Raw genomic sequence first — 27,235 nt, 5'->3', positions numbered from 1 at the left:
AGAGATAGAGAGAGAAACAGGCAGAGAGAGAGAAGACAGAGAAAAAACAAGCTGCTCTAAACATCTATATGCAGATTTTTGTGTAGATATAAGTTTTCTGCTCCTTTGAGTAAATACCAAGGAGTGAGATTGCTGGATCCTGTGGAAAGAGTATGTTTAGTTTTGTAAGAAATTGCCAAACTGTCTTCCAAAGTGGCTGTATTATTTTGCATTCCTACCAGCAATGAATGAGAGTACCTGTTGCTCCACACTGTCTCCAGCATTTGGCATTCTTGGTGTTCTAGATTTTGGCCATTCTAATAGGTGTGTAGTGTTGTCTTGTTTTAACTTGCATTTTCCTGATGACATAAGATGTGGAGCATCTTTTCATGTTTTTATTTGCCTTTATATCTTTTTGTGAGGTGTTTGTTAGGGTCTTTTGCCCATTTTTATTTGGGTTGTTTTCTTATTGTTGAGTTATAAGAATTCTTTATATTTTGGATAATAGCCCTTTATCTGTTTTGTCTTTTGCAAATATTTTCTCCTAGCCAGTGGCTTGTCTTTTATTTTTTTGATAGTATCTTTCAAAGACCAGAAAAATTTAATTTTAATGAGGTTCAGCTTATCAGTTCTTTCTTTCATGGATTGTGTCTTGTGTGTTGTATCTAAAAAGTCATCACCATACCTAAGATTATCTAGATTTTCTCCTGTGTCATCTTCTAGGAGTTCTATAGTTTTATGTTTAACACTTAGACTTAATTTTTGTGGAAGGTATAAGTGATCCATGTCTGGAGTCATTCTAGCACTATTCATTGAAAAGTCTTATCTTTTCTGCATTGATTGTCTTTGTTCTTTTGGCAATGATAAGTTGACTGTCTTCGTAGGGGTCCATTTCTGGGCTCTTTGTTCTTTCACCATTACCATACTGTCTTTATTACTATAGATTTATAATAAGTCTCAATGTTGGGTAGTGTTAGTCTTCCAACTATATTCTCCTTCAATATTGTAGTGTCTGTTCTGGATCCTTTGCCTTTCCTTGTAAATTTTAGAATCAGTTTGTCAGTATCCATAAAATTACTTGTGGGAAGTTTGATTGATACCGCATTGAGTCTATAGATCAAGTTGGGAAGAACTGCATCTTGGTAATATTGAGTCTTTCCATCCATGTACAGATATCTCTCAATTTATTTGGATCTTCTTGGATTTTTGTAATTTTTTTTCCCATAGATCTTGTATATATTTATTGGATTTATACCTAAGTATTTCATTTTTTTGGTGCTAATATAAATGGTATTCCTGTTTTTAAATTCCAGTTCCAATTGGTAAATTCCAATTGTTCATTGCTGATGTATAAAAGGAATTGACTTTTATATATTAACCTCATATCCTGCAATCTTGCTATGATTGCTTATTTATTTTAGTTTTGTTGATTTTTTGGGAGTTTTGTTGATTTTTTGGGACTTTCTACATAGACAGTCCTATCATATGCAAACAAATACAGTTTTATTTCTTCCTTTCCAACCTATGTACCTTTTCTTTTTTTTATCTTATTGCATTAGCTAGGACTTCCAGAATGATTTGACTAGGAGTGGTGAGAGCAGACATCCTTGCCTTGTTCCTTGGCAGGAAGGCATCTAGTTTCTCACTGTTAAGTATAATGTTATCCTTAGGTTTTTTTGTAGACGTTCTTTATCAAGTTGAGGAAGTTCCCCCTTTTTTCGTAGTTGTCTGAGAGTTTTTATCATGAATAGCATTGGATTTTGTCAAATACTTTTTCTCCATCTAATGATATAATCATATAGCTTTTCTTCTTTAGCCTGTTGATGTGATGGATTACAATGATTTTTATAATAATTGGTTTTTACAGTAATTGGTTTTTAAATGTCAAACCAACCTTGCATATGTAGAATCCGATTTGATCATGTTGTATAATTCCTTTTAACCATTGTTGGATTTGATTTGCTATGTTGATCTGGCTTTCTGACTATATAATTTTCCTTCTTTTGAATAATTTTTTACAAAACAATTGTCATAAGGGAAGTCTATTGGTGATAATTTTTTTAACTTTTGTTTGAGAAAGTCTGTTTCTCACTTTTGAAGGACAGTTTCACTGGATACAGAATTCTAGGTTAGTACATTTCCACTCCCATTATTATTTTATTTCAGTCGCTTCCTGCTTACAAGTGTGGGGACCCCACACTTTTGTGAGTTTTACCTAATTTACATGATTTTTGAAAAGACCGATGTTATTCTTGCTTTATCTGTAGGTAAGGTGTTTTTTCCTCTGGCTTCTTTCAATATTTTCCTTTGTGTTTGATTTTCTATAGCGTGACTGTGATATGCCTATGTGTAGATTTTTTTGTGTCTATCCTGCTTAGTGTTCTCTGAGTTTCCTAGATCTGTGGTTTAGTGTCTATCATTAATTTTTGGGAATTCTCAGACATTGTTGCTTCAAATATTTCTTCTATGCCTTTCTCTTTTTCTTTTTCTTTTGGTATTCCCATTATGTGTATTTATGTCTGATAGGGTTTGGATCTGTGTCCCCACCCAAATCTCATGTTCAGTTGTAATCCCCAATTTGGAGGTGGGGCCTGGTAGAAGGTGATTGAATTGTGGGGACAATTTCTAATGGTTTAGCACCATCCCTCTAGTGCTGTTCTCGTGATAAGAGTTCTCATGAGATCTAGTAGTTTAAAATGTGTAACACCTTCCCTTGCTCTCTCTTCCTTCTTCTCTGGCCATATAAAACGTGCCAGCTTCCCCCTCACCTTTTGCCATGAATTAAAGTTTCCTGAGGCCTCCCCAGAAGCTGTCATGCTTCCTGTACAGCCTGTGGAACCATGCGCCAATTAAACCTCTTTTCTTTATAAATTACCCAGTTTCAAATATTTATAGCAGTAGGGAACAGACTAATTCAATACTTTTTGTAATTGTCTCACAGTTTTTGGATATTCTGTTCTTTTTTTTTTTTTTTTCCCAATTCTTCTATTTCCACTTAAGTTTTGGAGTTTTCATAAAATGTGTTAGGGAGGATTCCCTCTTTTTCTGTTGATTGGAATAGTTTCAGAAGGAATGGTACCAGTTCCTCCTTGTACCTCTGGTAGAATTCGGCTGTGAATCCATCAGGTCCTGGACTCTTTTTGGTTGGTAAGCTATTGATTATTGCCACAATTTCAGAACCTGTTATTGGTCTATTCAGAGATTCAACTTCTTCCTGGTTTAGTCTTGGGAGGGTGTATTTGTCGAGGAATTTATCCATTTCTTCTAGATTTTCTAGTTTATTTGCATAGAGGTGTTTGTAGTATTTTCTGATGGTAGATTGTATTTCTGTGGGATCGGTGGTGATATCCCTTTTTCATTTTTTATTGCATCTATTTGATTCTTTTCTCTTTTCTTCTTTATTAGTCTTGCTAGCAGTCTATCAATTTTGCTGATCTTTTCAAAAAACCAGCTCCTGGATTCATTAATTTTTTGAAGGGTTTTTTGTGTCTCTATTTCCTTCAGTTCTGCTCTGATTTTAGTTATTTCTAGCCTTCTGCTAGCTTTTGAATGTGTTTGCTCTTGCTTTTCTAGTTGTTTTAATTGTGATGTTAGAGTGTCAATTTTGGATCTTTCCTGCTTTCTCTTGTGGGCATTTAGTGGTATAAATTTCCCTCTACACACTGCTTTGAACGTGTCCCAGAGATTCTGGTATGTTGTGTCTTTGTTCTCGTTGGTTTCAAAGAACATCTTTATTTCTGCCTTCATTTCATTATGTACCCAATAGTCATTCAGGAGCAGGTTGTTCAGTTTCCATGTAGTTGAGCGGTTTTGAGTGAGTTTCTTAATCCTGAGTTCTAGTTTGATTGCACTGTGGTCTGAGAGACAGTTTGTTATAATTTCTGTTCTTTTACATTTGCTGAGGAGAGCTTTACTTCCAACTATGTGGTCAATTTTGGAATAGGTGTGGTGTGGTGCTGAAAAAAATGTATATTCTGTTGATTTGGGGTGGAGAGTTCTGTAGATGTCTATTAGGTCCACTTTGTGCAGAGGTGAGTTCAATTCCTGGATATCGTTGTTAACTTTCTGTCTCGTTGATCTGTCTAATGTTGACAGTGGGGTGTTAAAGTCTCCCATTATTATTGTGTGGGAGTTTAAGTCCCTTTGTAGGTCACTCAGGACTTGCTTTATGAATCTGGGTGCTCCTGTGTTGGGTACATATATATTTAGGATAGTTAGCTCTTCTTGTTGAATTGATCCCTTTACCATTCTGTAATGGCCTTCTTTGTCTCTTTTGATCTTTGTTGGTTTAAAGTCTATTTTATCAGAGACTAGGATTGCAACCCCTGCCTTTTTTTGTTTTCCATTTGCTTGATAGATTTTCCTCCATCCCTTTATTTTGAGTCTATGTGTGTCTCTGCACGTGAGATGGGTTTCCTGAATACAGCACATTATGGGACCTGACTCCTTATCCAGTTTGCCAGTCTGTGTCTTTTAATTGGAGCATTTAGCCCATTTACATTTAAAGTTAATATTGTTATGTGTGAATCTGATCCTGTCATTATGATGTTAGTTGGTTATTTTGCTCGTTAGTTGATGCAGTTTCTTCCTAGCCTCGATGGTCTTTACAATTTGGCATGTTTTTGCAATGGCTGGTACCGGTTGTTCCTTTCCATGTTTAGTGCTTCCTTCAGGAGCTCTTTTAGGGCAGGCCTGGTGGTGACAAAATCACTCAGCGTTTGCTTGTCTGTAAAGTATTTTATTTCTCCTTCACTTATGAAGCTTAGTTTGGCTGGATATGAAATTCTGGGTTGAAAATTCTTTTCTTTAAGAATGTCGAATATCGGCCCCCACTCTCTTCTGGCTTGTAGAGTTTCTGCCGAGAGATCAGCTGTTAGTCTGATGGGCGTCCCTTTGTGGGTAACGCGACCTTTCTCTCTGGCTGCCCTTAACATTTTTTCCTTCATTTCAACTTTGGTGAATCTGACAATTATGTGTCTTGGAGTTGCTCTTCTCGAGGAGTATCTTTGTGGCGTTCTCTGTATTTCCTGAATCTGAATGTTGGCCTGCCTTGCTAGATTGGGGAAGTTCTCCTGGATAATTTCTTGCAGAGTGTTTTCCAACTTGGTTCCATTCTCCCCGTCATTTTCAGGTACACCAATCAGATGTAGGTTTGGTCTTTTCACATAGTCCCAAATTTCTTGGAGGCTTTGTTCATTTCTTTTTATTCTTTTTTCTCTAACCTTCCCTTCTTGCTTCATTTCATTCATTTCATCTTCCATCAGCAATACCCTTTCTTCCAGTTGATCGCATCTGCTACTGAGGCTTCTGCAATCTTTGCGTAGTTCTCGATACTTGGCTTTCAGCTCCATCAGCTCCTTTAAGCCCTTGCCTCCATTGGTTATTCTAGTTATCCATTCGTCTAATTTTTTTCCAAAGTTTTTAACTTCTTTGCTATTGTTTTGAATTTCCTCCTGTAGCTCAGAGTAGTTTGATTGTCTGAAGCCTTCTTCTCTCAACTCGTCAAAGTTGTCCTCCATCCAGCTTTGTTCCGTTGCTGGTGAGGAACTGCGTTCCTTTGGAGGAGGAGAGGTGCTCTGCTTTTTAGAGTTTCCAGTTTTTCTGCTCTGTTTTTTTCCCCATCTTTGTGGTTTTATCTACTTTTGGTCTTTGATGATGGTGATGTACAGATGGGTTTTTGGTGTGGATGTCCTTTCTGTTTGTTAGTTTTCCTTCTACCAGACAGGACCCTCAGCTGCAGGTCTGTTGGAGTTTACTAGAGGTCCAATCCAGACCCTGTTTGGCTGGGTGTCAGCAGCGGTGGCTGCAGAACAGCGGATTTTCGTGAGACCACAAATTCAGCTGTCTGATAGTTCCTCTGGAAGTTTTGTCTCAGAGGAGTACCTGGCCGAGTGAGGTGTCAGTCTGTCCCTACTGGGGGGTGCCTCCCAGTTAGGCTGCTCGGGGGTCAGGGACCCACTTTAGGAGGCAGTCTGTCCGTTGTCAGATCTCCAGCTGTGTGCTGGGAGAACCACTACTCTCTTCAAAGCTGTCAGTCAGACAGGGACATTTAAGTCTGCAGAGGTTCCTGCTGACTTTTTGTTTGTCTGTGCCCTGCCCCCAGAGGTGGAGCCTACAGAGGCAGGCAGGCCTCCTTGAGCTGTGGTGGGCTCCACCCAGTTCGAGCTTCCTGGCTGCTTTGTTTACCTAAGCAAGCCTGGGCAATGGTGGGCACCCCTCCCCCAGCCTCGCTGCCTCCTTGCAGTTTGATCTCAGACTGCTGTGCTAGCAATCAGCGAGACTCCGTGGGCATAGGACCCTCCGAGCCAGGTGCGGGACACAATCTCCTAGTGTGCTGTTTTCCAGGCCCGTTGGAAAAGCGCAGTATTAGGGTGGGACTGACCCGATTTTCCAGGTGCCGTCTGTTACCCCTGTCTTTGACTAGGAAAGGGAACTCCCTGACCCCTTGCGCTTCCCGAGTGAGGCAATGACTCGCCCTTCTTAGGCTCGTGCACAGTGCGCTTCACCGACTGTCCTGCGCACAGTGTTTGGCACTCCCTAGTGAGATGAAAGCGGTACCTCAAACAGAAATGCAGAAATCACACATCTTCTGTGTCACTCAGGCTGTCAGTATCGTCCTGATACCAAAGCCTGGCAGAGACATAACCGAAAAAAGAGAATTTCAGACCAATATCCTTGATGAACATTGATGCAAAAATCCTCAATAAAATACTGGCAAACCGAATCCAGCAGCACATCAAAAAGCTTATCCACCATGATCAAGTGGGCTTCATCCCTGGGATGCAAGGCTGGTTCAACATACACAAATCAATAAATGTAATCCAGCATATAAACAGAACCAAAGACAAAAACCACATGATTATCTCAATAGATGCAGAAAAGGCCTTTGACAAAGTTCAACAACCCTTCATGCTAAAAACTCTCAATAAATTAGGTATTGATGGGACGTATCTCAAAATAATAAGAGCTATCTATGACAAACCCACAGCCAATATCCTACTGAATGGGCAAAAACTGGAAGCATTCCCTTTGAAAACTGGCACAAGACAGGGATGCCCTGTCTCACCACTCCTATTCAACATAGTGCTGGAAGTTCTGGCCAGAGCAATCAGGCAGGAGAAGGAAATAAAGGATATTCAATTAGGAAAAGAGGAAGTCAAATTGTCCCTGTTTGCAGATGACATGATTGTATATCTAGAAAACCCCATCGTCTCAGCCCGAAATCTCCTTAAGCTGATTAGCAACTTCAGCAAAGTCGCAGGATACAAAATCAATGTACAAAAATCACAAGCATTCTTGTACACCAGTCACAGACAAACAGAGAGCCAGATCATGAGTGAACTCCCATTCACAATTGCTTCAAAGAGAATAAAATACCTAGGAATCCAACTTAACAAGGGATGTGAAGGACCTCTTCAAGGAGAACTACAAACCACTGCTCAATGAAATAAAAGAGGATACAAACAAATGGAAGAACATTCCATGCTCATGGGTTGGAAGAATCAATATCATGAAAACGGCCATACTGCCCAAGGTAATTTATAGATTCAATGCCATCCCCATCAAGCTACCAATGACTTTCTTCACAGAATTGGAAAAAACTACTTTAAAGTTCATATGGAACCAAAAAAGAGCCCGCATCGCCAAGTCAATCCTAAGCCAAAAGAACAAAGCTGGAGGCATCATGCTACCTGACTTCAAACTATACTACAAAGCTACAGTAACCAAAACAGCATGGTACTGGTACCACAACAGAGACATAGATCAATGGAACAGAACAGAGCCCTCAGAAATGATGCTGCATATCTACAACTATCTGATCTTTGACAAACCTGACAAAAACAAGAAATGGGAAAAGGATTCCCTATTTAATAAATGGTGCTGGGAAAACTGGCTAGCCATATGTAGAAAGCTGAAACTGGATCCCTTCCTTACACCTTATACAAAAATTAATTCAAGATGGATTAAAGACTTAAATGTTAGACCTAAAACCATTAAAATCCTACAAGAAAACATAGGCAATACCATTCAGGACATAGGCGTGGGCAAGGACTTCATGTCTAAAACACCAAAAGCAATGGCAACAAAAGCCAAAATAGACAAATGGGATCTAATTAAACTAAAGAGCTTCTGCACAGCAAAAGAAACTACCATCAGAGTGAACAGGCAACCTACAGAACCGGAGAAAATTTTTGCAACGTACTCATCTGACAAAGGGTTAATATCCAGAATCTACAAAGAACTCAAACAAATTTACAAGAAAAAAACAACCCCATCATAAAGTGGGCAAAGGACATGAACAGACACTTCTCAAAAGAAGACATTTATGCAGCCAAAAAACACATGAAGAAATGCTCATCATCACTGGCCATCAGAGAAATGCAAATCAAAACCACAATGAGATACCATCTCACACCAGTTAGAATGGCCATCATTAAAAAGTCAGGAAACAACAGGTGCTGGAGAGGATGTGGAGAAATAGGAACACTTTTACACTGTTGGTGGGACTGTAAACTAGTTCAACCATTGTGGAAGTCAGTGTGGCGATTCCTCAGGGATCTAGAACTAGAAATACCATTTGACCCAGCCATCCCATTACTGGGTATATACCCAAAGGACTATAAATCATGCTGCTATAAAGACACATGCACACGTATGTTTATTGCGGCACTATTCACAATAGCAAAGGCTTGGAACTGACCCAAATGTCCAACAACGATAGACTGGATTAAGAAAATGTGGCACATATACACCATGGAATACTATGCAGCCATAAAAATTGATGAGTTCATGTCCTTTGTAGGGACATGGATGAAACTGGAAAACATCATTCTCAGTAAACTATCGCGAGGACAAAAAACCAAACACTGCATGTTCTCACTCATAGGTGGGAATTGAACAATGAGAACTCATGGACACAGGAAGGGGAACATCACACTCCGGGGACTGTTGTGGGGTGGGGGAAGAGGGGAGGGACAGCATTAGGAGATATACCTAATGCTAAATGACGAGTTAATGGGTGCAGGAAAACAACATGGCACATGGATACATATGTAACAAACCTGCACATTGTGTACATGTACCCTAAAACCTAAAGTATAATAATAAAAAAAGAAAAAAAAAAGTTTTGGAGTTTTCTACTGACATTTTCTCAAGTTAACTTATTTCCTTGACTATCATCAGTCTGTCGATGAGCCTATCAAAGGCATTCATCATTTCTGTTACAGTATTTTTGATTTCTTGTGTTTCCTTTGGATTTTTTCTTAAGAGTTTTCATTTCTCTGCTTCCATTAATACCCTTAGCATATCAATCATAGTTGTTCTAAATTTCAGTTCTGATTATTTCATTATCTCTGCTCTGAGTTTGATTATGATGCTTGTTCTGTCTCTTAAAATGATTTGTCTTTTGGTCTACCGTGTAATTTTTTGTTGAAAGCTGGAAATGATGTACTGGGTATGTGAAGTTGAGATAAATAGGCATTTTTAGTAAAAGGTTTTCTCTTTATCTGGATAGGAGTTGGGCTCTGTTTACTGTTTACCATAGCTATAGCTATAGGTGTCAGAGGCTAAAATATTCTCTGTACCCTTTTTTTTAAAATCTCCTCTGTTGTCTTGTAGTTTCTCTAGAGATTTCTTCCTAACTGAGGTCTGAGTTGGATAGTTCCTTCAGTTGTATTTCCCTGTTATTATATGGGAGCCCTGCTGATATGGTGGTAAGCTGTGGAGGAATGGGAAGTATTCTGTAGTCCTATAATCAGGCTTTTAGTGATTGTGTTTTTTGGCTTTACCCTCCCCAGTGCTCCTCAATTTTTTCCCCTTTAGGTGAGAAAGGAAGTCTAGAGGGTACTGGAGTTGGTTATTTCATTTCTCTCCGTTCATTTAGTTTCTAGTAAAATAGTTTCTCTTGAGGGTGGGCCTTATTAAGAGGCTTGGGAAAGTATTTCAAAGTGGCTACTTTTCCTCTTCTTTGCCCTAAGCAGGAGGGTATTTTTATCCAGTCTGCACTGTGAGAGAACCTGGTAGGGCTCTTGGAGGTAAAACTCACAAAAATGTGGGGCCTCCCAAGACTGATCTTCCTGGGAGTTTTTAACTCTCAGACTTGTCCACATCCAACCTCTAGTAATTGGTCAATTACAATTTAGGCTTTCTTACTCTGGTACTGTGGAGCATACTGGTTCCTGGGCTGCTTCTCCTATAAGTTGTGATTCTCTTTGTCTGCCTCTCATTCCAGTTTTGGGGGTAGTGATTTGCCCTGTGACCTCAATTCTCTGAGGAATCTAAGAAGAGTTGTTGATTTTCAGTTTGTTTGTTTTTTCTTGTTGTGGGGATAGAAGTGACAGCTTCCAGGCTCCTGACATGCTTGACTGGAAAGTAGAAGTCTTTTTGTCTTTCCTTTACCAGTGTCTTATATTGCAAATAAGTTTTCCCATTTTCTTAATGTATAACTTTGTTTATGTTGTTTTTCAGTATGCCTTTTTTTTTTTTTTGAATATAGTCTATCAATATTACATCTTGATTTTGAGACATAGTGAAAGCATTTCTCTATCCAGGCTTATAGAAATTTACTCATGTTTTCTTCTAGTACTTATATGGTTTCCTTTTTAAAAAAAAGAACCATTTTAACATTTCCATCTTGGATCCATTTTGAGTTTATTCTTATGTCTGCACTGTGAGAGAACCTGGTAGGGCTCTTGGAGGTAAAACTCACAAAAATGTGGGGCCTGTGTCTTTTTTTTGAGATGTTTCAAATGGATACATTTGTTGTTGTTTTTAAACTATATATATATTTAATTCATTGTAGATTGTTTCACAAGCATGTAAGCAACCAAATCTTTTGATTAGTATTAGCATGGTATATTTGTCTACATCTACTTACTTTTAATCTATACTTGTCTTTATATTTAAAGTAGGTTTCTTATGGAAAACATACAATTGCGTCTTGTTTTTTGAACCTCTGACAATCTTTTAATTGGTGCATTTAGACCACTGACATTCAAAGTGGTTTTTGGTGTAGTTAATGTCTACCTTATTTGTTACTGTTCTCTATTTGTTGCCTTTGTTCTTTGTATCTTTTTTCCACTCTTTTTCTGCCTTTTAGAATTTCAGTTGTATTTCCCTGTTATTATATGGGAGCCCTACTGATATGGCGGGCTACTACAGTGTGTGTGTGTGTGCATGTGTGTGTTTTAATAGAGACAGGGTCTCGTTATGTTGCCAAGGCTGGTCTTGAACTCCTAGGTTTAAATGATCCTCCCACCTTGGCTTCCCAAAGTGCTGGGCTTACAGGCATGAGCCACTGTGCATGGCCCTTCCGTGGGTTTCTGTTTTTTTTTGAGATGGCGGTCTCGCTCCGTCACCCAGGCTGGACTGCAGTGGCGTGATCACGGCACACTGCAGCCTCAACCACCTGGGCTCAAACAATCATCCCACCTCAGCCTCTCAAGTAGCTGGGACCACAGGCATGCACCACCATGCCTGGCTTAAATTATTTGTAGAGATGAGGGCTCACTGTGTTGCTCAGGCTAGCCTCAAACCCCTGGGATCAAGTGATCCTCCTGCTTCCACCTCCTAAAGTGCTGGGATTACAAGAGTGAATTCCTGGCCCCTTTTGTGGTTTTAATTGAGCATTTTATATGATTCCATTTTCTCTCCTTTCTTGGCTTATCAGTTATACTTCTTTTTTTTTTAACTTTTTTTTTTGTGGTTGCGTTAGAGTTTACAATATACATTTAAAACTAATCCAGGTCCACTTTCAAGTAACACTATACCTTTCTACAGGTTGTGTGAGTACATTATAATAACAAAATAATCCTAATTCTTCCCTCCAGTCACTTGTATCATTGGTGTCATTCATTTCACTTATATATAAGCATATATAAGCATATATGTATATATACACACTATATATATTAACAAAGGATATATAATCAAATACGTTGTTGCTATTTATTATTTTAAATAAACTGTTATCTGTTAGATCAATTAGGTATGAGACAAATACAAGTTTTCCTTTTACCTTCATTTATTTATCCTTTGGTATTCTTCCTTATGTGGATTCGAATTTCTGACCTATGTTTCTTTCCTTCTGTCTAAAGAGCTCTTTTTAACATTTCTGGCAAGGCAGATCTACTGGCAATAAAATCTAATTTTTGTTTGTCTGAGAAAGTCTTTATTTTTCTTTGACTTTTGAAGGATAATTTCAGAGGGCACAGAATTCTACGTTGGTGGGTTTTTTTTCTCTCAACACTTTAAAGATTTTACTCCACTCTCTTCTTGTTTGCATGGTTTCTGAGAAGTTGGAAGTAATTATTGTTTCTCTATAGGTAAGGTATTTATTTCCTCTGACTTCTTTCAGGATTTTTTTATCTTTGATTTTCTGTAGTTTGAAATGGATATGCCTAAGTGTAGGTTTTTTGGCCTTTATCCTGCTTGGTGTTCTCTGAGGTTCCTACATCTGTGGTTTGCTGTCTGACTTTAATTTGGAGAAATTCTCAGTCATTATTGTTTCAAATATTTCTTCTGTTCCCTTTTCTTTTTCCTCTGCTTCTGGTATTTCTATTATGTGTATTGACATCTTTTATAGTTGTTCCACAGTCTTTGGATATTCTATTCTGTTTTTTTTTTTTCAGCCTTTGTTCTCTTTGCCTTTTTTTTTTTTTTTTTTTTTTTTTTGAGACAGAGTCTTGTTCTATTGCCCAGGCTGGAATACAGTGGTGCGTTCTCGGCCCACTGCAACTTCTGCCTCTTAGGTTCAAGCAATTCTGCCTCAGCCTCCTGAGTACCTGGGATTACAGGTGTGCACCACCATGCCTGGCTAATTTTTGTATTTTTAGTAGAGATGGGGTTTTGCCATGTTGGCCAGGCTGGTCTCGAACTCCTGACCTCAAGTGATCCACCTGCCTTGGCCTCGCAAAGCGCTGGGATTGTAGGCGTAAGCCACTGTGCCCAGCCCCTCTTTGATTTTTAGTTTTGGAAATTTCTATTGTGATATCCCCAAGCTCAGAGATTTTTCTTCCTCAGCTAAGTACAGTCTACCAGTAAGCCTATCAAGAGCATTCTTCATTTCCATCATAGTGTTTTTGATCTCTAGCATTTTATTTTATTTTGGTTGGTTCTTTCTTAATATTTCCATCTCTCTGCTTACTTTGCCCATCTGTTCTTGCATGCCATATACTTTATCCATTAGAGCCCTTAGTATATTAATTATAGCTGTTTAAATTACTGGTCTAAGTATTCCAGTATCCCTGCCATATCTGAATGTGGTTTTGATGCTTGCTCTGTCTCTTCAAACTCTGTTTTTTGCCTTTTATTATGCCTTGTAGTATTTTTCTTGATAGCCAGATGTAATGTACTGGGTAAAAGGAACTGCTGTAGTAGGCCTTTAGTGATTCAGTAAGGACTGGGGTTGGGGGAACATTCTATAGTCCTATGATTAAGTCTCAGTCTTTTAGTGAGTCTGTGCCTCTGGACTGTGAACTATGGAAGTGCTTTGTTTAGTGCTTAGGTGGGGCACGATGGCTAGAGTGGGCTGGAGTTGGGTATTTTCCTTTTCCCAGGTCAGTTAGGCTCTGATAAAACCCCAGCAGGCTAGGTTCTAGTTAAACAGTTTCTCTTGTCTTAATGAGTCAGACCTCGTTAAGAACAGAATGCTCTGGGATAATTCAAAATGGTTTATTTCCCCCTTTCCTTGTTGGGATCATGAGGGGATTTTTCTCTGTTATTCACTGTGAGAATGTGGTAAAGCTACAGGAGGTAAAACTCCCAAAAATGTGCTTCCCCTTTTCCCCGCGACTGGGTCTCCCTGGAGTTTTTATCTCTCAGATTTGTCCATACTGAGCCTTCAGTAGTTGATCAATTACAGTTCAGTTTTCCCTACCCAAGTACTGGTTCCTGCAGAGGTTTCAGCTCTGGTAAGTTGTGATTCTTTGTATTCACCTGCTAGTCTCTCTAAATTTGGGGGCAGTAGTTTGTCCTGCGACCTCATTTCTGTTATGGATCTAAGAAGAGTTGTTGATATTTCAGCTTGTTCTGCTTTTTACTTGTTAGGATGGAGCGGCAAACTGGAAGACTGTGTTTAACTTTTGAGGAACTGCCGGACTATTTTTCATAGCAGTCCCACCAGCCATGTATTAGGGTTCCAGTTTCATCTTATCCTTGCCAGCCCTTGTTATTGTCTGTCTTTAAAAAAAAAAGAGTTTTTTTTAGAGGCAGGGTCTTGCTTTGTCAGCCAAGCTAGAGTGCAGTGATGTGATCATAGCTCACTGTAACCTTAAACTCCTGGGCTCAGATGATTCTTCCTCTTAGCCTCCCAAGTAGCTAGGACTACAGGGTCATGCCATCATGTCCGGCTAATTTTTTAATTTTTTGTAGAGACAAGGTCTCGCTATGTTGTCCAAGCTGGTCTTGAACTCATGGCTTCAAGTGATCTTCCTGACTTGCCCTCTCAAGTTGTTGGGATTATAGGCACAAGCCACTGTGCCTGGCCTTTGTCTTTTTTTTAGTAGCCTTCCTAATGGGTATGAAGTGGTATGTTATTGTTCAGCAACATACTTTCAACTGTTCTTTTACTTTTTTGATTATGGACTCTATCTACTAGCTTGTTGATTTGGTAGGTGAGGATTTAGCCCTCTTATCATATCCTCCCTGAAGCATACTTACCCTTCTCTTTTCCCATTCCCTCACTTACCAGTCAGGTCTATCAGAGTTAGGTCAGAATTCATTGTGACTTAGTAAACATAGTTAGCAGCTGAGCCCTATAGTATTATCACATTTCCATTTTTTAAAAATTTCCTTGTGTTAATTACTAATTTTGTTTTGTCCTCCCACCCTTCCCTTATGACCCTACAGTGTGTGTATCATTATTATTCTTAAACTTACCTGTTACCTCTCAAAATCCCCCTCAAACAGTTAAACACATTGGTAATTCATCAGTTCCTTTCCTCACCTGGAGGCCACAAGTGTCCTGCTCCACTTTGGAAAGGTCTGTCTCAAAGCATCCAGCATAAATGACATCTTAGGATCTTTTTTCTCTGCTGTACTGGGGATAGTCAGATATTTAGCCTTCTGGATTTATCTAAATTTCCTGTATTTCTCTCTTTTAAAATAGCTGTTATTTTATTCTAGTTCTGGAAGATTTCTTCAAATTTATATTCCAACTCTGCATTTTTTGCTCACCTAATGAAAAATAATGACGTAATTTTCAGAACACTTTCTTATGTATTAAATATTCCTTTGATATTTTTCATGAGTGTAATGTCTTTAATACCTCTGAGCATACTGGTGATATTGTCTTGGTTTCCTTCAAGTTCTTTTTCTTCTTTTTAGCCTGTTTTCTTTCATATTGGAGGCTTTCCTTAGATGATCTTTGGTTGCCTGTTCACATTTAAGAGAGAGACTGTACAAAGCTATTTGGAAGCTCTATGCATACACATGGACAGGTTGCTAATGTTTTTGGAGAAGTTGCTGAAAGCAAAGCGCTCCACTAAGCACTTCATATATCTTAACTATTCGTTACATTGGTCCTGTATTCTTACTTCACAGATGAGGAACATCTTGAGGCTTAGATGATGCAACCAGAAGAAAGTTGTCTTCATGTGATTCTTTTATCTATCATACTGTTTTTCTGCCCTCTTCTCAATATATGCTTTTTGAATACCAGGAAATCTCTTGAGACCCTTAAGGTCAGAAACAAGACAGACAAATGTAGTCATCCAAAACACACAATTGCAGTAATTATAGAAGTGTGTTGAGATGAAATTGTGAATATGATTGTTTGGACTGAGGAATGGTCAGATTGATAGATTTTTTTTTCTACTAACTTCAATTCCAGGGAACCAGGTATATAACATGGGTATACTAATATTTGTTTTAGTGACACGTGAGGCTTCTTGCAATAGGTCTAGAAAAAAAGAGAAGAGTAAATAATATGCTAAATTAAAGGAATCATTATGGGTGATACTATAAAACAATGAAGGATGAAGTATTTGAGAAGACCAATATTGCACACATATACAGCAGTGATTCGTTATAGTGCTGTTTGTCTTACAAATATCCTTATATTAGAAAAATTAGGCCTTGTGTGGTAGCACACGCCTGTGATCCCAACACTTTGGGAGGCTGAGGCAGGAGGATCACTTGAAACCTGGAGTTGGAGACCAGCCTGGGCAACATAGCAATCTCTACAAAAAAATTTTAAAATTAGCTGTTGTGGTGGCATGTGCCTGTAGTCCTAGCTACTCAGGAGGCTGAAGCAGGAGGGTTGCTTGAGACCAGGAGTCTGAGGCTGCAGTGGGCTATGATCACTCCATTGTACTCCAGCCTGGGCTAGAGTGAGAGCCTGTCTCAAAAAAAAAAAATAAAGAAAAATTATAAATTCTTTATACTGTTGTTAGTAAGATATTTATTTATTTATTTATTTTGATGGCCCATCTGAAAGTACACTCTGCTGTAATATGCCAAACTTCAAACTATGTTTCCTCAATTTGAGGTGCTGTTTCTAAATACTGGCATATAGATATTAGAAATAACTGTCAGAAAAGTTCATTTGCATTATCAGTTATTTATTTATTTATTTATTTTTATTTTTTTTCCTTTTAATTACATTTATTTTAATGCTGAATTTACTCCCGTGCCATAAGTTTTTGTTTCTTCAGTTTCTTCTGGGATATCTTTTTCTTCTGGGCAACCTCCTCTTCTGGTTTAGGAACAATCTGTTCCTTTTCCGTAAGGATCATCTCAATGTGGCAGGGAGAGCTCATGTATGGGTTAATCCGACCATGAGCTCTGTAGGTCCGGCGGCGCATCTTAGGTGCTTTGTTCACTTGGATATGCTCAGTGACCAGAGAATCTACGTCTAAACCCTTAAGTTCAGCACTACTCTCTGCGTTTTTAAGCATGTGCAGCAAAAATTCAGCACTCTTTTTGGGCCACTGACCTTGTGTCCAGCCCCACTGCTTGGCCTGCGCACACCTGCCAACTCCACCATTGTAACGTCGGAATGGTACGCACTGTTTCTGTAAAGTGACATCTCTTAGATACTTCGTGGCTTTTCGTATATGCATACCCTTGATGGCTTGAGCAGTTTCACGAGTGTTCTTAAAGTGAACACGAAGATTGGAACCTCTTGATTTGCATGATTTCGTGGGGTTCTCCGGGTCAAGTGAATAGTGAACCATTTTCACAGATTACCTTAGGCTGCTTAGGGAAAGAGGCATTATCAGTTATTTTTAACTAAAAGTAATCACTCTGTTAAAATATTTTTAAACAATAGAATGACACAAAAATATAAGTAACAAGAAGTATTTTTATTTAACTGACAAAGATGTTTTGCATCTTTTATTATTAGAATTGTCCTTTATTTTTACAGAAAAGAAATATATCCTATGTATGTACTTTGTCTTGTATTTATACAGTTTTTTTCCCTATTGAATAATTACTGCAGCTTGCTAAATAACTCTTGTGAGTAAGCATAAAGGAGTATAATCAACTGGAGCTGTAGCAGTGGTAGTTTAATAGGAGGCAGATGTACCTACTGAAGGATAAAAATAATTACTTGAGAAATAGTAAAGTTAGAGTATTTCTGTGATAAGACAATCTCCCCCTTTTTTGTTTAAATATTCACAGCATCCTGCCATGAAATGTTCATTTGTGGCTAAGAGTCCTTTTCCCTAAAAGAAATAACCTTATTAGTGAAGTGCCTATTCAGTTAAGTTTGGTATTAATGTTTTGATCTCTTTTTTTCTTATTTTAAGCATATCCTGGATTCTGTGGTGAGAGAAATGTGTTGTATTTTTTGTGTTCCAAAGACTTACAGTTCCTTATTTTTAATTTAGGAAAAGCTTGGAGGCTTTCCAAGTTTTGAGGTACAGCTATCTTTTATTTTTTTGAAATAGTGATTTCATACAAAACTGATAGGACATAAAAAGGATAAATTCGGTCTCAGCACTTTGAAATGTAAGCTTTTACAAGACAGCAACTATTATTGTTATATGTTTTTTTTTAAATTTACTGAGTTTTCTAGAACATTGAGGGGTTACTGTAGCAGATACACCCAGAAATCCAAGTTGGTTAACCTAACAAAAGTTTATTTTTTGCTCACTTCTCAATGTAGAGAGGGTGTTCCAGGTCAACTGGCCTTCTGTGTGGTCACTCAGGAGCCCAGGCTACTCTTGTCTTATGCCCTCCTCTCTGTTCTAGAATCCTGTCCATTTAGATAGTGTGGGGAAATATACTAGTTTATTATTCATTTACTCCAGAAGTGACATAGACCCCTTCTCATGTTCTAGTGGTGAGAAGTATGATGCGACCCCATCTTAATGCCAGCGTGGTGGTGGTGGTTGGAAAAGGCTGGGAGTAGGGTACTTCTTGTAATACCTCTCATGATTAACATTGTGCTTTGGACAGGGAGCATAAATCTGATACTCAGTTTACTGCTCTGCTAAAAGTTATTACTTCCCTTTTCATAATATTGTTCACAGGTGCTAATATTAGCTACCTCTAGATTGTGAATAGACAGGAGACAAATGTCCTTGCCTCATATTCTTTACTCTATTTCTGAATTTTTCATTTTGCTTTTAAACTACCAAATATTTAGCCAATTAGTGTCAGTGTTTTTGTTGTTGTTGTTGTTTCTTTGTTTGTTTTTTAACTGTTGAGATTTTAGTGCAGTCCCTTCATTTGATAAATTAGGGAATAGGCTCAGAGAAAGTAAAAGATATTTCTAAGGTCACTTAGTATCAGAACTAATTCCCGGTCTAGAATTCTCTTCTACATACAGTCTGCCCTCCTTATCCACAGGTTCTGAATCTGTGGATTCAGCTAACTGTGACTTGAAAATATTCAGGGAAAAAAACCAATAGAAATAACAATATAATAACAAAAAATAATATAAACAATACAGCATAACAACTATTTATATAGTATTTACATTGTTGCATTAGGTATAGTAATCTAGAGATGATTTAAACTTAGTCATACACTGCAGAAGAATGTTTTGGTCAACAGACCACATACCTGAAGGTGGTCCCATAAGATTATAATACTGTGTATTTTACTGCACCTTTTCTATGTTTATATATGTTTAGATACACAAATACTTAACCGTTGTGTTAAAATTACCTACAATATTCAATACAGTAACATGCTGTACAGGTTTCTAGCCTAGGAGCAATAGGCTCTACCATATAGTCTAGGTATGTGGTAGGTTATACTGTCTAGGTTTGTGTAAGTACACTTCATGATGTTTGCACAGAATTGCCTAATGATGCATTTCTCAGACTATATCTCTATCGTTAAGCAGTGTATGACTGTATACAAGAGGATGTGTATAGGTTATATGCAAATACTGCATCATTTTATATAAGGAACTTGAACATCCTCAGATTTTGGTATCCATTGGGGGTCCTGGAGCCAATCCCCCACAGATATGGAGAGACAACTGTACTATGTCATCTTTGAAAGGTCTACTTTTATAAATTCATATCTCCTGAATTAACACAAGTTTTGTCCCCAGATTCCTTTCCTCTTAATAACCTCCTAAGATACTTAGCCTGGAGAAATGGGAATTTTAATTGATGTAGAAAAAAATGAGTGGTCTGAAAAGCATTTGTCATATTATTGTTTGGGTCTGGCCAGCCCACACTGGAATGTCATATTGACTTTGAATGCCTGAGAAAGAATGGCCCAGGAATTGAAGGAGCTATCAAAAAAGGAGGGGAGGTTGCCAGAGTCAAGTGGGGCCTATTTAAAAATTTTGCTCAGATCTTAGGGGAACATTTATGTTAAGACAAAGAACACTACTCCCCCACTTCTGCTGACTTGGAAAACAATTTAGTTGTTTGAGGGCTTTGCGATTTCTCTGAAATTTAAAAAAATTAATTTATTTAATTCTGTCTGTTCATAATTAATTCCAAACTTAAAAGTGCTGATTTGTATGTATTTATTTATTCTGCTTCTTAGTAAGTGTGCAACTGATTTATTTTTAATAGCTCACTCCACACATTTAAATACCTCCCACCAGCATAAAGTAATATAAATTCATGGTAGAAAATACAGAAAAGTATAATGACACGTAATTTTACTTCCCAGTAATAAACACAGATAGCATTTTGAGGTATTTCCTCTTGATTCTTCTCTTATTATATCGTATAGAAATATTAAAATCTATATGAAATAAACTGACCGCGATATCTTAAGCATTGTCCTGTGTTTGCAAATGTTCTTAGAAAATATTTTTAATGCCTCTGTGATTTTCTAGTAAATATACTGTAATAAGTCACTCATCTTTTGTTGGGCTTTACATTGAAAGTGTCATTGTAAATTACAGTTTGTATAATTTTTAAATTTAGTAATCTCTGTGGTTGGGCAGATTCTTTCTGCCACTGTTCATGTTGTTTCCTGAGATATTTATAAATAGTTTCTTTAAGCTAAGGTCTTTTCATCTTCTCTATATTCTCCAAGGTTGTGCCTGGACTAGGGTAGTTGGTTTAATGGTCTGTCTCCCCACTAGATTGTGAACTTCCAGTGGATCTTTCTTTCATCCTTCTATCTCCATTGCTCAGCATGGTGTCAGGAACATAGTAGGCATTCAGTAAAATATTTGTTGAATGCTTATTATGATTATGGAAAATGATGGGACTGATTTTCATGTGATAGTTCTGGGTCTTTCTCATGGCTTTTAAAGTTTCACCTCACACGTGTCATAATCAGAGAGTGGAAAAGAAAGGAGTTAAAATTTAAGTCAGAAATGTTTTTCTTTAAACTTAGTTTTCTTACACAGTAGCTCACTTAGTGGTGAAGAGGAGGGCATGCCTTAGTTGCATGCCAGGGAAAGCTCAAGCTAATTGCTTTATAATCTGAATATTGTAGCTCTCCTTTTAGCTTCTCCTCTCGTCTCCACTTCAATCCTCTGTGCTCTTCCTCACTGCTGTCCTTTTTCCTGGCCTCCTTCTTCCTCTCCAGAATTTGACATCAAGAGCACAATTTGAGACAAAGCATGCCATCTTCGGATTCAAGATGTTCCTTTTTAATGGCTTTGGAGATAGGATAGAAGGTGTTAAATCTTTATTTTTAAATGCACAATTTCCTTCCTTGAAGAAGCCCATCAAAAGGCCTCAAATTTTCCAATGGAGCCCTTTAGACAGATTTCACAGGAAGTGTGACTGTGCATACATTTTATGTGTATGTCCATAAAATGTTTATATGTAATATATAAAAATGTGTATTATATATAGGGTTACCTACTAACTAAACTGAAGTGATGGGATAGAGATGTTAAATATGTGATTGTTGAATTCTCTCTGAAACCCTGTCTATCAGGTTTTCTTGACTTTTTTGATAGGAAGTTACATAATTGCAGGTTTGTTGGTAGTTGGAGAAAACTCACAACTGTCCTGTCTCTGGTCTCTTGGGAGTATATAAGTAAATATTTAATGGTTCTTTTCTAGTGTAGCATGAATGCTTAAAATATTAATTGTGGACAGCCAGTCATGTGGTTCTTGGTACGCTTCTATTGAGAATAATAACCCACAGCAGTTCTTTATTTTAGAACACTCTGCCTCAGTTTGTTTCTGATAATTAAATAGTCGACTGATTTCTAGTGAAGATATTTAAAATGTGAACATGACTTAAAATCACAAAATGTTTAGCCATCTCTGGGGGCATTCATAAATAAGTGACTTTTGATCTATTTACATTCTTGGAACATCAGGCATATATACAGCTTAGGAGACCACCCTTCTTGCTTTTTTATGCTAAAAAGCTTTCATTTTCTGAAGCACTGAGATGCGATAAGTGGCAGGAGGGTACTAAGCATTAGAATGAGGCAACAGTTCAGGTGGCACTAGGAGGATGTTGTGTAGGGGAGACACTGTCATTGCCATGACAGGTAATGCCTCACTAGACTTTCAAGTCAAACAGTGGTTGTCAGCCTTGGCTGCACATTAGAGTCACCTGTGAAATTTTAAAAACTGCACACCAGACCAATTAAATCAGATTATCCAGGGCTGGAACCTAGGTATCAGTATTTAGAAAGGCTTCCCTGGAGTTTTTATTTTAATGTGCAGCAAGAATGAGGATCCCTGCAAAGCTTGGATGAGTTGTAGAGATGATATATTATATAGCTACTGGCTTCAGTTGGACCTCATCAATTATAATTAACCAATTGGGAGCTCCTGGATGAAACTTAAGGTTTATTCCGTGCTGCATATTCATTGCCTCAACCTTGTACTAGATTATTAGTTGCTAGGAATACAAAGATAAATAAGATATGGTTGATAAAATAGTGCAGTCTAGTGGGAGAGACAGAAATAATAACTACAGTACAAGGTATACAGAGTATTAAAATAGAAAATAGGTGTGTCCAGTGAGATACCATCTCACACCAGTTAGAATGGCCATCGTTAAAAAATCAGGAAACAACAGGTGCTGGAGAGGATGTGGAGAAATAGGAACACTTTTACACTGTTGGTGGGACTGTAAACTAGTTCAACCATTGTGGAAGTCAGTGTGGCGATTCCTCAGGGATCTAGAACTAGAAATACCATTTGACCCAGCCATCCCATTACTGGGTATATACCCAAAGGACTATAAATCATGCTGCTATAAAGACACATGCACACGTATGTTTATTGCGGCACTATTCACAATAGCAAAGAGTTGGAACCAACCCAAATGTCCAACAACGATAGACTGGATTAAGAAAATGTGGCACATATACACCATGGAATACTATGCAGCCATAAAAAATGATGAGTTCGTGTCCTTTGTAGGGACATGGATGAAACTGGAAAACATCATTCTCAGTAAACTATCGCAAGGACAAAAAACCAAACACCGCATGTTCTCACTCATAGGTGGGAATTGAACAATGAGAACTCATGGACACAGGAAGGGGAACATCACGCTCCTGGGACTGTTGTGGGGTGGGGGGAGGGGGGAGGGACAGCATTAGGAGATACACCTAATGCTAAATGATGAGTTAATGGGTGCAGGAAATCAACATGGCACATGGATACATATGTAACAAACCTGCACATTGTGCACATGTACCCTAAAACCCTAAAGTATAATTAAAAAAAAAAAAAAAAAAAAAAATAGGTGTGTCTAGGTTATTATTGGGAACACAGGCGTAATTAACTCTGAGGCTTAGAATATTGAATGAGTGGGAGGGGATGGGGCAGGAGATGACATGAGAAATGGTCAGGGTTACACAGAGAAAGTGATAAATTAGGGCTTTACTAGGTAGAAAAATGGAAGACGAAGTTTTTTTGTGTGTGTTTTTTTTAAACATTGTAACATTGCAAAGATGTGAAGAAATGAAGAAATATGTGTTCAGGGGTTGGTTATAGAGCAAGATGCCTGTGAGATATTTGCAGGTTATACAGCTAGAGAGATAGATCAGAGTCAAGTGGTGAGTGAAATGCCTTACAAGCCATGTTGAGAAACAAGGGTGTCACAGGGCCAAATGCACATAGGGTCTAGATAGATCATTTTAAGGAGTGAAGCTGGTCAGGTGTGAAGCAGTTGGTAGTTTTGGAGGCTCTCCTAATCTGGACAGCATAGGCCTTGTTTAAAGGCATTTAAATAAGAACTTTTTAAAAGAGTTTAAGTTTAAAATAAAATAGAATACTCTTTCAGTCAAGTAAACCTATAAAATTCAACCTTCAAGGACCAGTTGGTGGTACCTTCAATGTAAGAGCCCAGCATAGGATGATAAACAAGGAAAAACTGTAAGATAGCATTTCTATAAAAGTACTGTCGAAATATAATTTCAGAGTTGAAATTGTGCTGGAGCTGTGGAGATGAGAGCATAAGTGAAGAGGTTAGTGCAGTAATCTAGGTAAAATGTTCTGGCAAGCCATCAATGTTTTCAAATGAGGTAGCTTACATTTGTTGGCTGCTGTTCTCCTCTTGTTAACTTGCCTTCATTGATCATACCTTCTTCCGAACCCCATCTATCATGTTGTTATACTGCACCCCATTTTGCTCACTGTAATTGTCCTAGTGCAGGTTTCTGTGTTGAACAAGGTATTTTTTTGTTTTTCTTTTAAGGGTTGTTTGTTTTTCCATTGGTATGACTCTCTCTAGATAGCAGTATAGGTTTGTAGGTGGATCACTGAGTGAGGAGTTTAAGGCTGGAGGCCTTTTATGTGTGTGTGTGTGTGTGTATATATATATATATATATATATATATGTATTTAATTAAATGAAATAGAAGGAAAGGTTATCTGCTGAAAGCAAGGGATTCCAGTGTAAAATGACCAGGACATAGAAAGTGGTGAAGGTCAACAAGATGAGTATGACATTCATTTCTTGGTTAAGAAGCTTTTATCTAAGATTTTTTAAAATGAAAATTTAAGTAAAATAAGTGATAATCATAATCTTGATGTTTTTCATAAGAACAAAAGAGAACTTAGTTGTATTAGGTTGATGCAAAAGTAATTGCGGTTTTAGTCATTAAAAGGAATGGGAAAAACCGCAGTTACTTTTGCACCAACCTAATTTTACCTGAAAATGTATTATTTTTGTTTGACTTTATATTAGTGGAAGATAGAGAAGAGAAATCTGAGATTAGAAGACCTGTATTTCAGTCTTGGTTCTGCCAGAGCTTTTGATTATTTAACTTAATAGTCTTTTAAGCTTAATTAAAATAGGGATAATAGTATATACCTTGCCTATTTTTTCAGTACTGTATTTTTTTAATGAAGATAATTGAGATGATTGACTATAATAATGTTTTAAAAACCACAAGCATTGTTCATGAGATATAGAGATGCAAAAGTAGTGAATTCATAGATTTAAATTATTTTGGAAGTGCCCTTTTTATGCCTATTTACTTCACATTAAAGGGGATAATGTGTTAGAAGTATGGTGTTAATTTTTGGAGAAGGTATGTGTGTGCCTTTTTTCTTCTTAAAATAGTAACCAGTTCTAAATATTTTATTTTACTCGGTTTGTCCCTGTGATTTAACTTGCTAAAGTATTGTTGGAAAAGGACACGGAGGAAATATTAGTTATGCAAATTAGGTCACATCTGTAGTTAACATCTACTATATTTGATAGAGCTTTATTGTAACAGTAGCTGCTTATGTAACCTAAAACAGATGACATTTTTGCCCTTTTAAAGGCACTAAAATGAATATTTATTTAAGATAAATTACGTTTAACCTTTTTTCTGTTTGTCAGGCAACCAGATAAACTGGTGGTAGTTTGGACCAGAAGAAGCCGAAGGAAGTCTTCCAAGGTTAGTGTATTTTCTAAATTTCTTACCTAATTGTTGAATACAAATTAGCAAACTGCTCTGGTTCCAGTGTAGAATATTTTAAAATATTACTTGATGTTTTGTTTTTTTTCTTGATTGTCTACTGAAAATTGATTGATCAGATGCTATAATCTTTTAACTACTTGTTCTTAAAACGGGAGCCAGATACCTGAGTTTTGGTCTTGGATTTGATAATTGCTGTGGTTTGAAAAAAATCAGGTGTTGCCAATGTAATAGAACAGGTTGGTGCAAAAGTAATTGCAGTTTTGCCTTAAAAGTAATAGCAAAAACTGCAGTTACTTTTGCACCAACCTAATATAAGGAGGTGGGGGACCTTTAAGAAGTGATTAGGGTAAGGACTTCTCCCTTGTGAATTCAATTAGGCATCCTTATAAAAGGACTTGATAGAGGGAGTTTGTTTCCTTTTTGCCCTGCTGCCTTCTGCCACATGAGGATGCACTAAGAAGACCCTCACCAGATGCCGATGCCTTGATCTTGAACTTCTAGCCCTTAGAACTGTGAGAAAATAGATTTCTACTCTTTATTTATTACTCAGTCTGCAGCATGTTGTTACAGGAACACAAATGGACTGAGACAGTAGCCTTGAATAACATAATAGTTAAGTAACTTCTCTGTACTACAGTGTTAAGAATTAATGATTAAACAAGTACTACTTACAAAATTGTACCTAAGATTAATTTATTTAGATTACAAGATGATGAAGTTAGGGCACGCTTAAGGAGTTATGAGTTGTCTGAGTCTGTTGCTGGGGTGCAGAACAGGAGTTGGATTTTTCGAAGATTTTAATTTCTCTTAGTACTGATAATTTTGTTTGTGGGGAGTGGAACAGAATTTTATAATATTCAATAACAGTTGTACAGATATTTTAAAAATTCTATCCTGGCCAGATTCTATCCTTATGCCTGTAATCCTGGCACTTTGGGAGGCCAAGGCAGGAGGATCACTTGAGGCTAGGAATTTAAGACCAGCCTGGGAAACATAGTGAGACCCCATCTCTGCAAAAACAAAAACAAAAACAAAAAATTAGCCAAGTGTAGTGATGCACCTGTAGTCCCAGCTACTCAAGAGGTTGAGGTGAGAGGATCGCTTGAGCCCAGGAGTTTGAGGCTTTATTGAGCTAGGATTGTGCCACTGCACTCCAGCCTGGGTGACAGAGTGAGACTGTCTCTAAAAACAAAATTCTGCTCTAAAATAAATGTGACTATATTTTTTATTAGTGTGCAATGACCACAAGAATGTTTACTGAATGTTGGTTTTTCTAGAAGTAGACCTGTATGAAGAAAACTTTATTAGTTTTAATTGAAATCCTACAATTTTCTGTATTTAAAATTTTTTATTTAGGGCTTCTTTTCAAGTCTTTTATTTTTATTGAGCTAAAACTTACATATGTGTAATACACAGATCTTAATTTTATAATTCAGTAAGCTTTGATCAATATGTATACTTGTATAATTACCACTTCTGTAAAGATACAGACTGTTTTCATCACTTTTTTTTTATTATTATACTTTAAGTTCTAGGGTACATGTGCACAATGTGCAGATTTGTTACATATGTATACATGTGCCATGTTGGTGTGCTGCACCCATTAACTCGTCATTTACATTAGGTATATCTCCTAATGCTATCCCTCCCCTCTCCCCCCACCCCACGACAGGCCCCCTGTGTGTGATGTTCCTCTTCCTGCGTCCAAGTGTTCTCATTGTTCAATTCCCACCTATGAGTGAGAACATGCAGTGTTTGGTTTTTTGTCCTTGCGATAATTTGCTGAGAATGATGTTTTCCAGTTTCATCCATGTCCCTACAAAGGACATGAACTCATCATTTTTTATGGCTGCATATTATTCCATGGTGTCTATGTGCCACATTTTCTTAATCCAGTCTATCATTAATGGACATTTGGGTTGGTTCCAAGTCTTTGCTGTTGTGAATAGTGCTGCAGTGAACATACATGTGCATGTGTCTTTATAGTAGCAT

The 27,235-nt window shown here is 37.6% G+C and overlaps 2 protein-coding genes across 29 annotated transcripts in view; one reads left to right on the top strand and one right to left on the bottom strand.

The window, feature by feature from the left end:
- EHBP1 (EH domain binding protein 1) overlaps window positions 1-27,235 on the top strand; it is a 387,904-nt gene that overhangs the window by 60,158 nt on the left and 300,511 nt on the right. For 27 of the 28 annotated variants that reach the window (XM_055241558.1, XM_055241565.2, XM_055241553.2 and 24 more), the window contains one exon: window positions 25,162-25,219. In XM_055241558.1, the coding sequence (XP_055097533.1) occupies window positions 25,162-25,219 (58 nt within the window). Of the gene's footprint in view, window positions 1-13,870; window positions 13,890-25,161; window positions 25,220-27,235 lie in introns of those variants that run through there. The other variant, XM_063617927.1, reaches the window with a different exon arrangement.
- Window positions 16,581-17,171, bottom strand: LOC129462004 (large ribosomal subunit protein uL22-like). Its single transcript, XM_055241579.2, has one exon. The coding sequence runs from the start codon at window positions 17,151-17,153 to the stop codon at window positions 16,599-16,601; it is 555 nt and encodes a 184-aa protein (XP_055097554.1). The 5' UTR covers window positions 17,154-17,171; the 3' UTR covers window positions 16,581-16,598.

The sequence above is a fragment of the Symphalangus syndactylus genome, chromosome 14 (genome assembly GCF_028878055.3).
Source record: "Symphalangus syndactylus isolate Jambi chromosome 14, NHGRI_mSymSyn1-v2.1_pri, whole genome shotgun sequence".
Classification (NCBI taxonomy): Eukaryota; Metazoa; Chordata; class Mammalia; order Primates; family Hylobatidae; genus Symphalangus; species Symphalangus syndactylus.
Note: the sequence above shows the minus strand (reverse complement) of the source record. Positions and strands in the feature narration are given on the sequence as shown.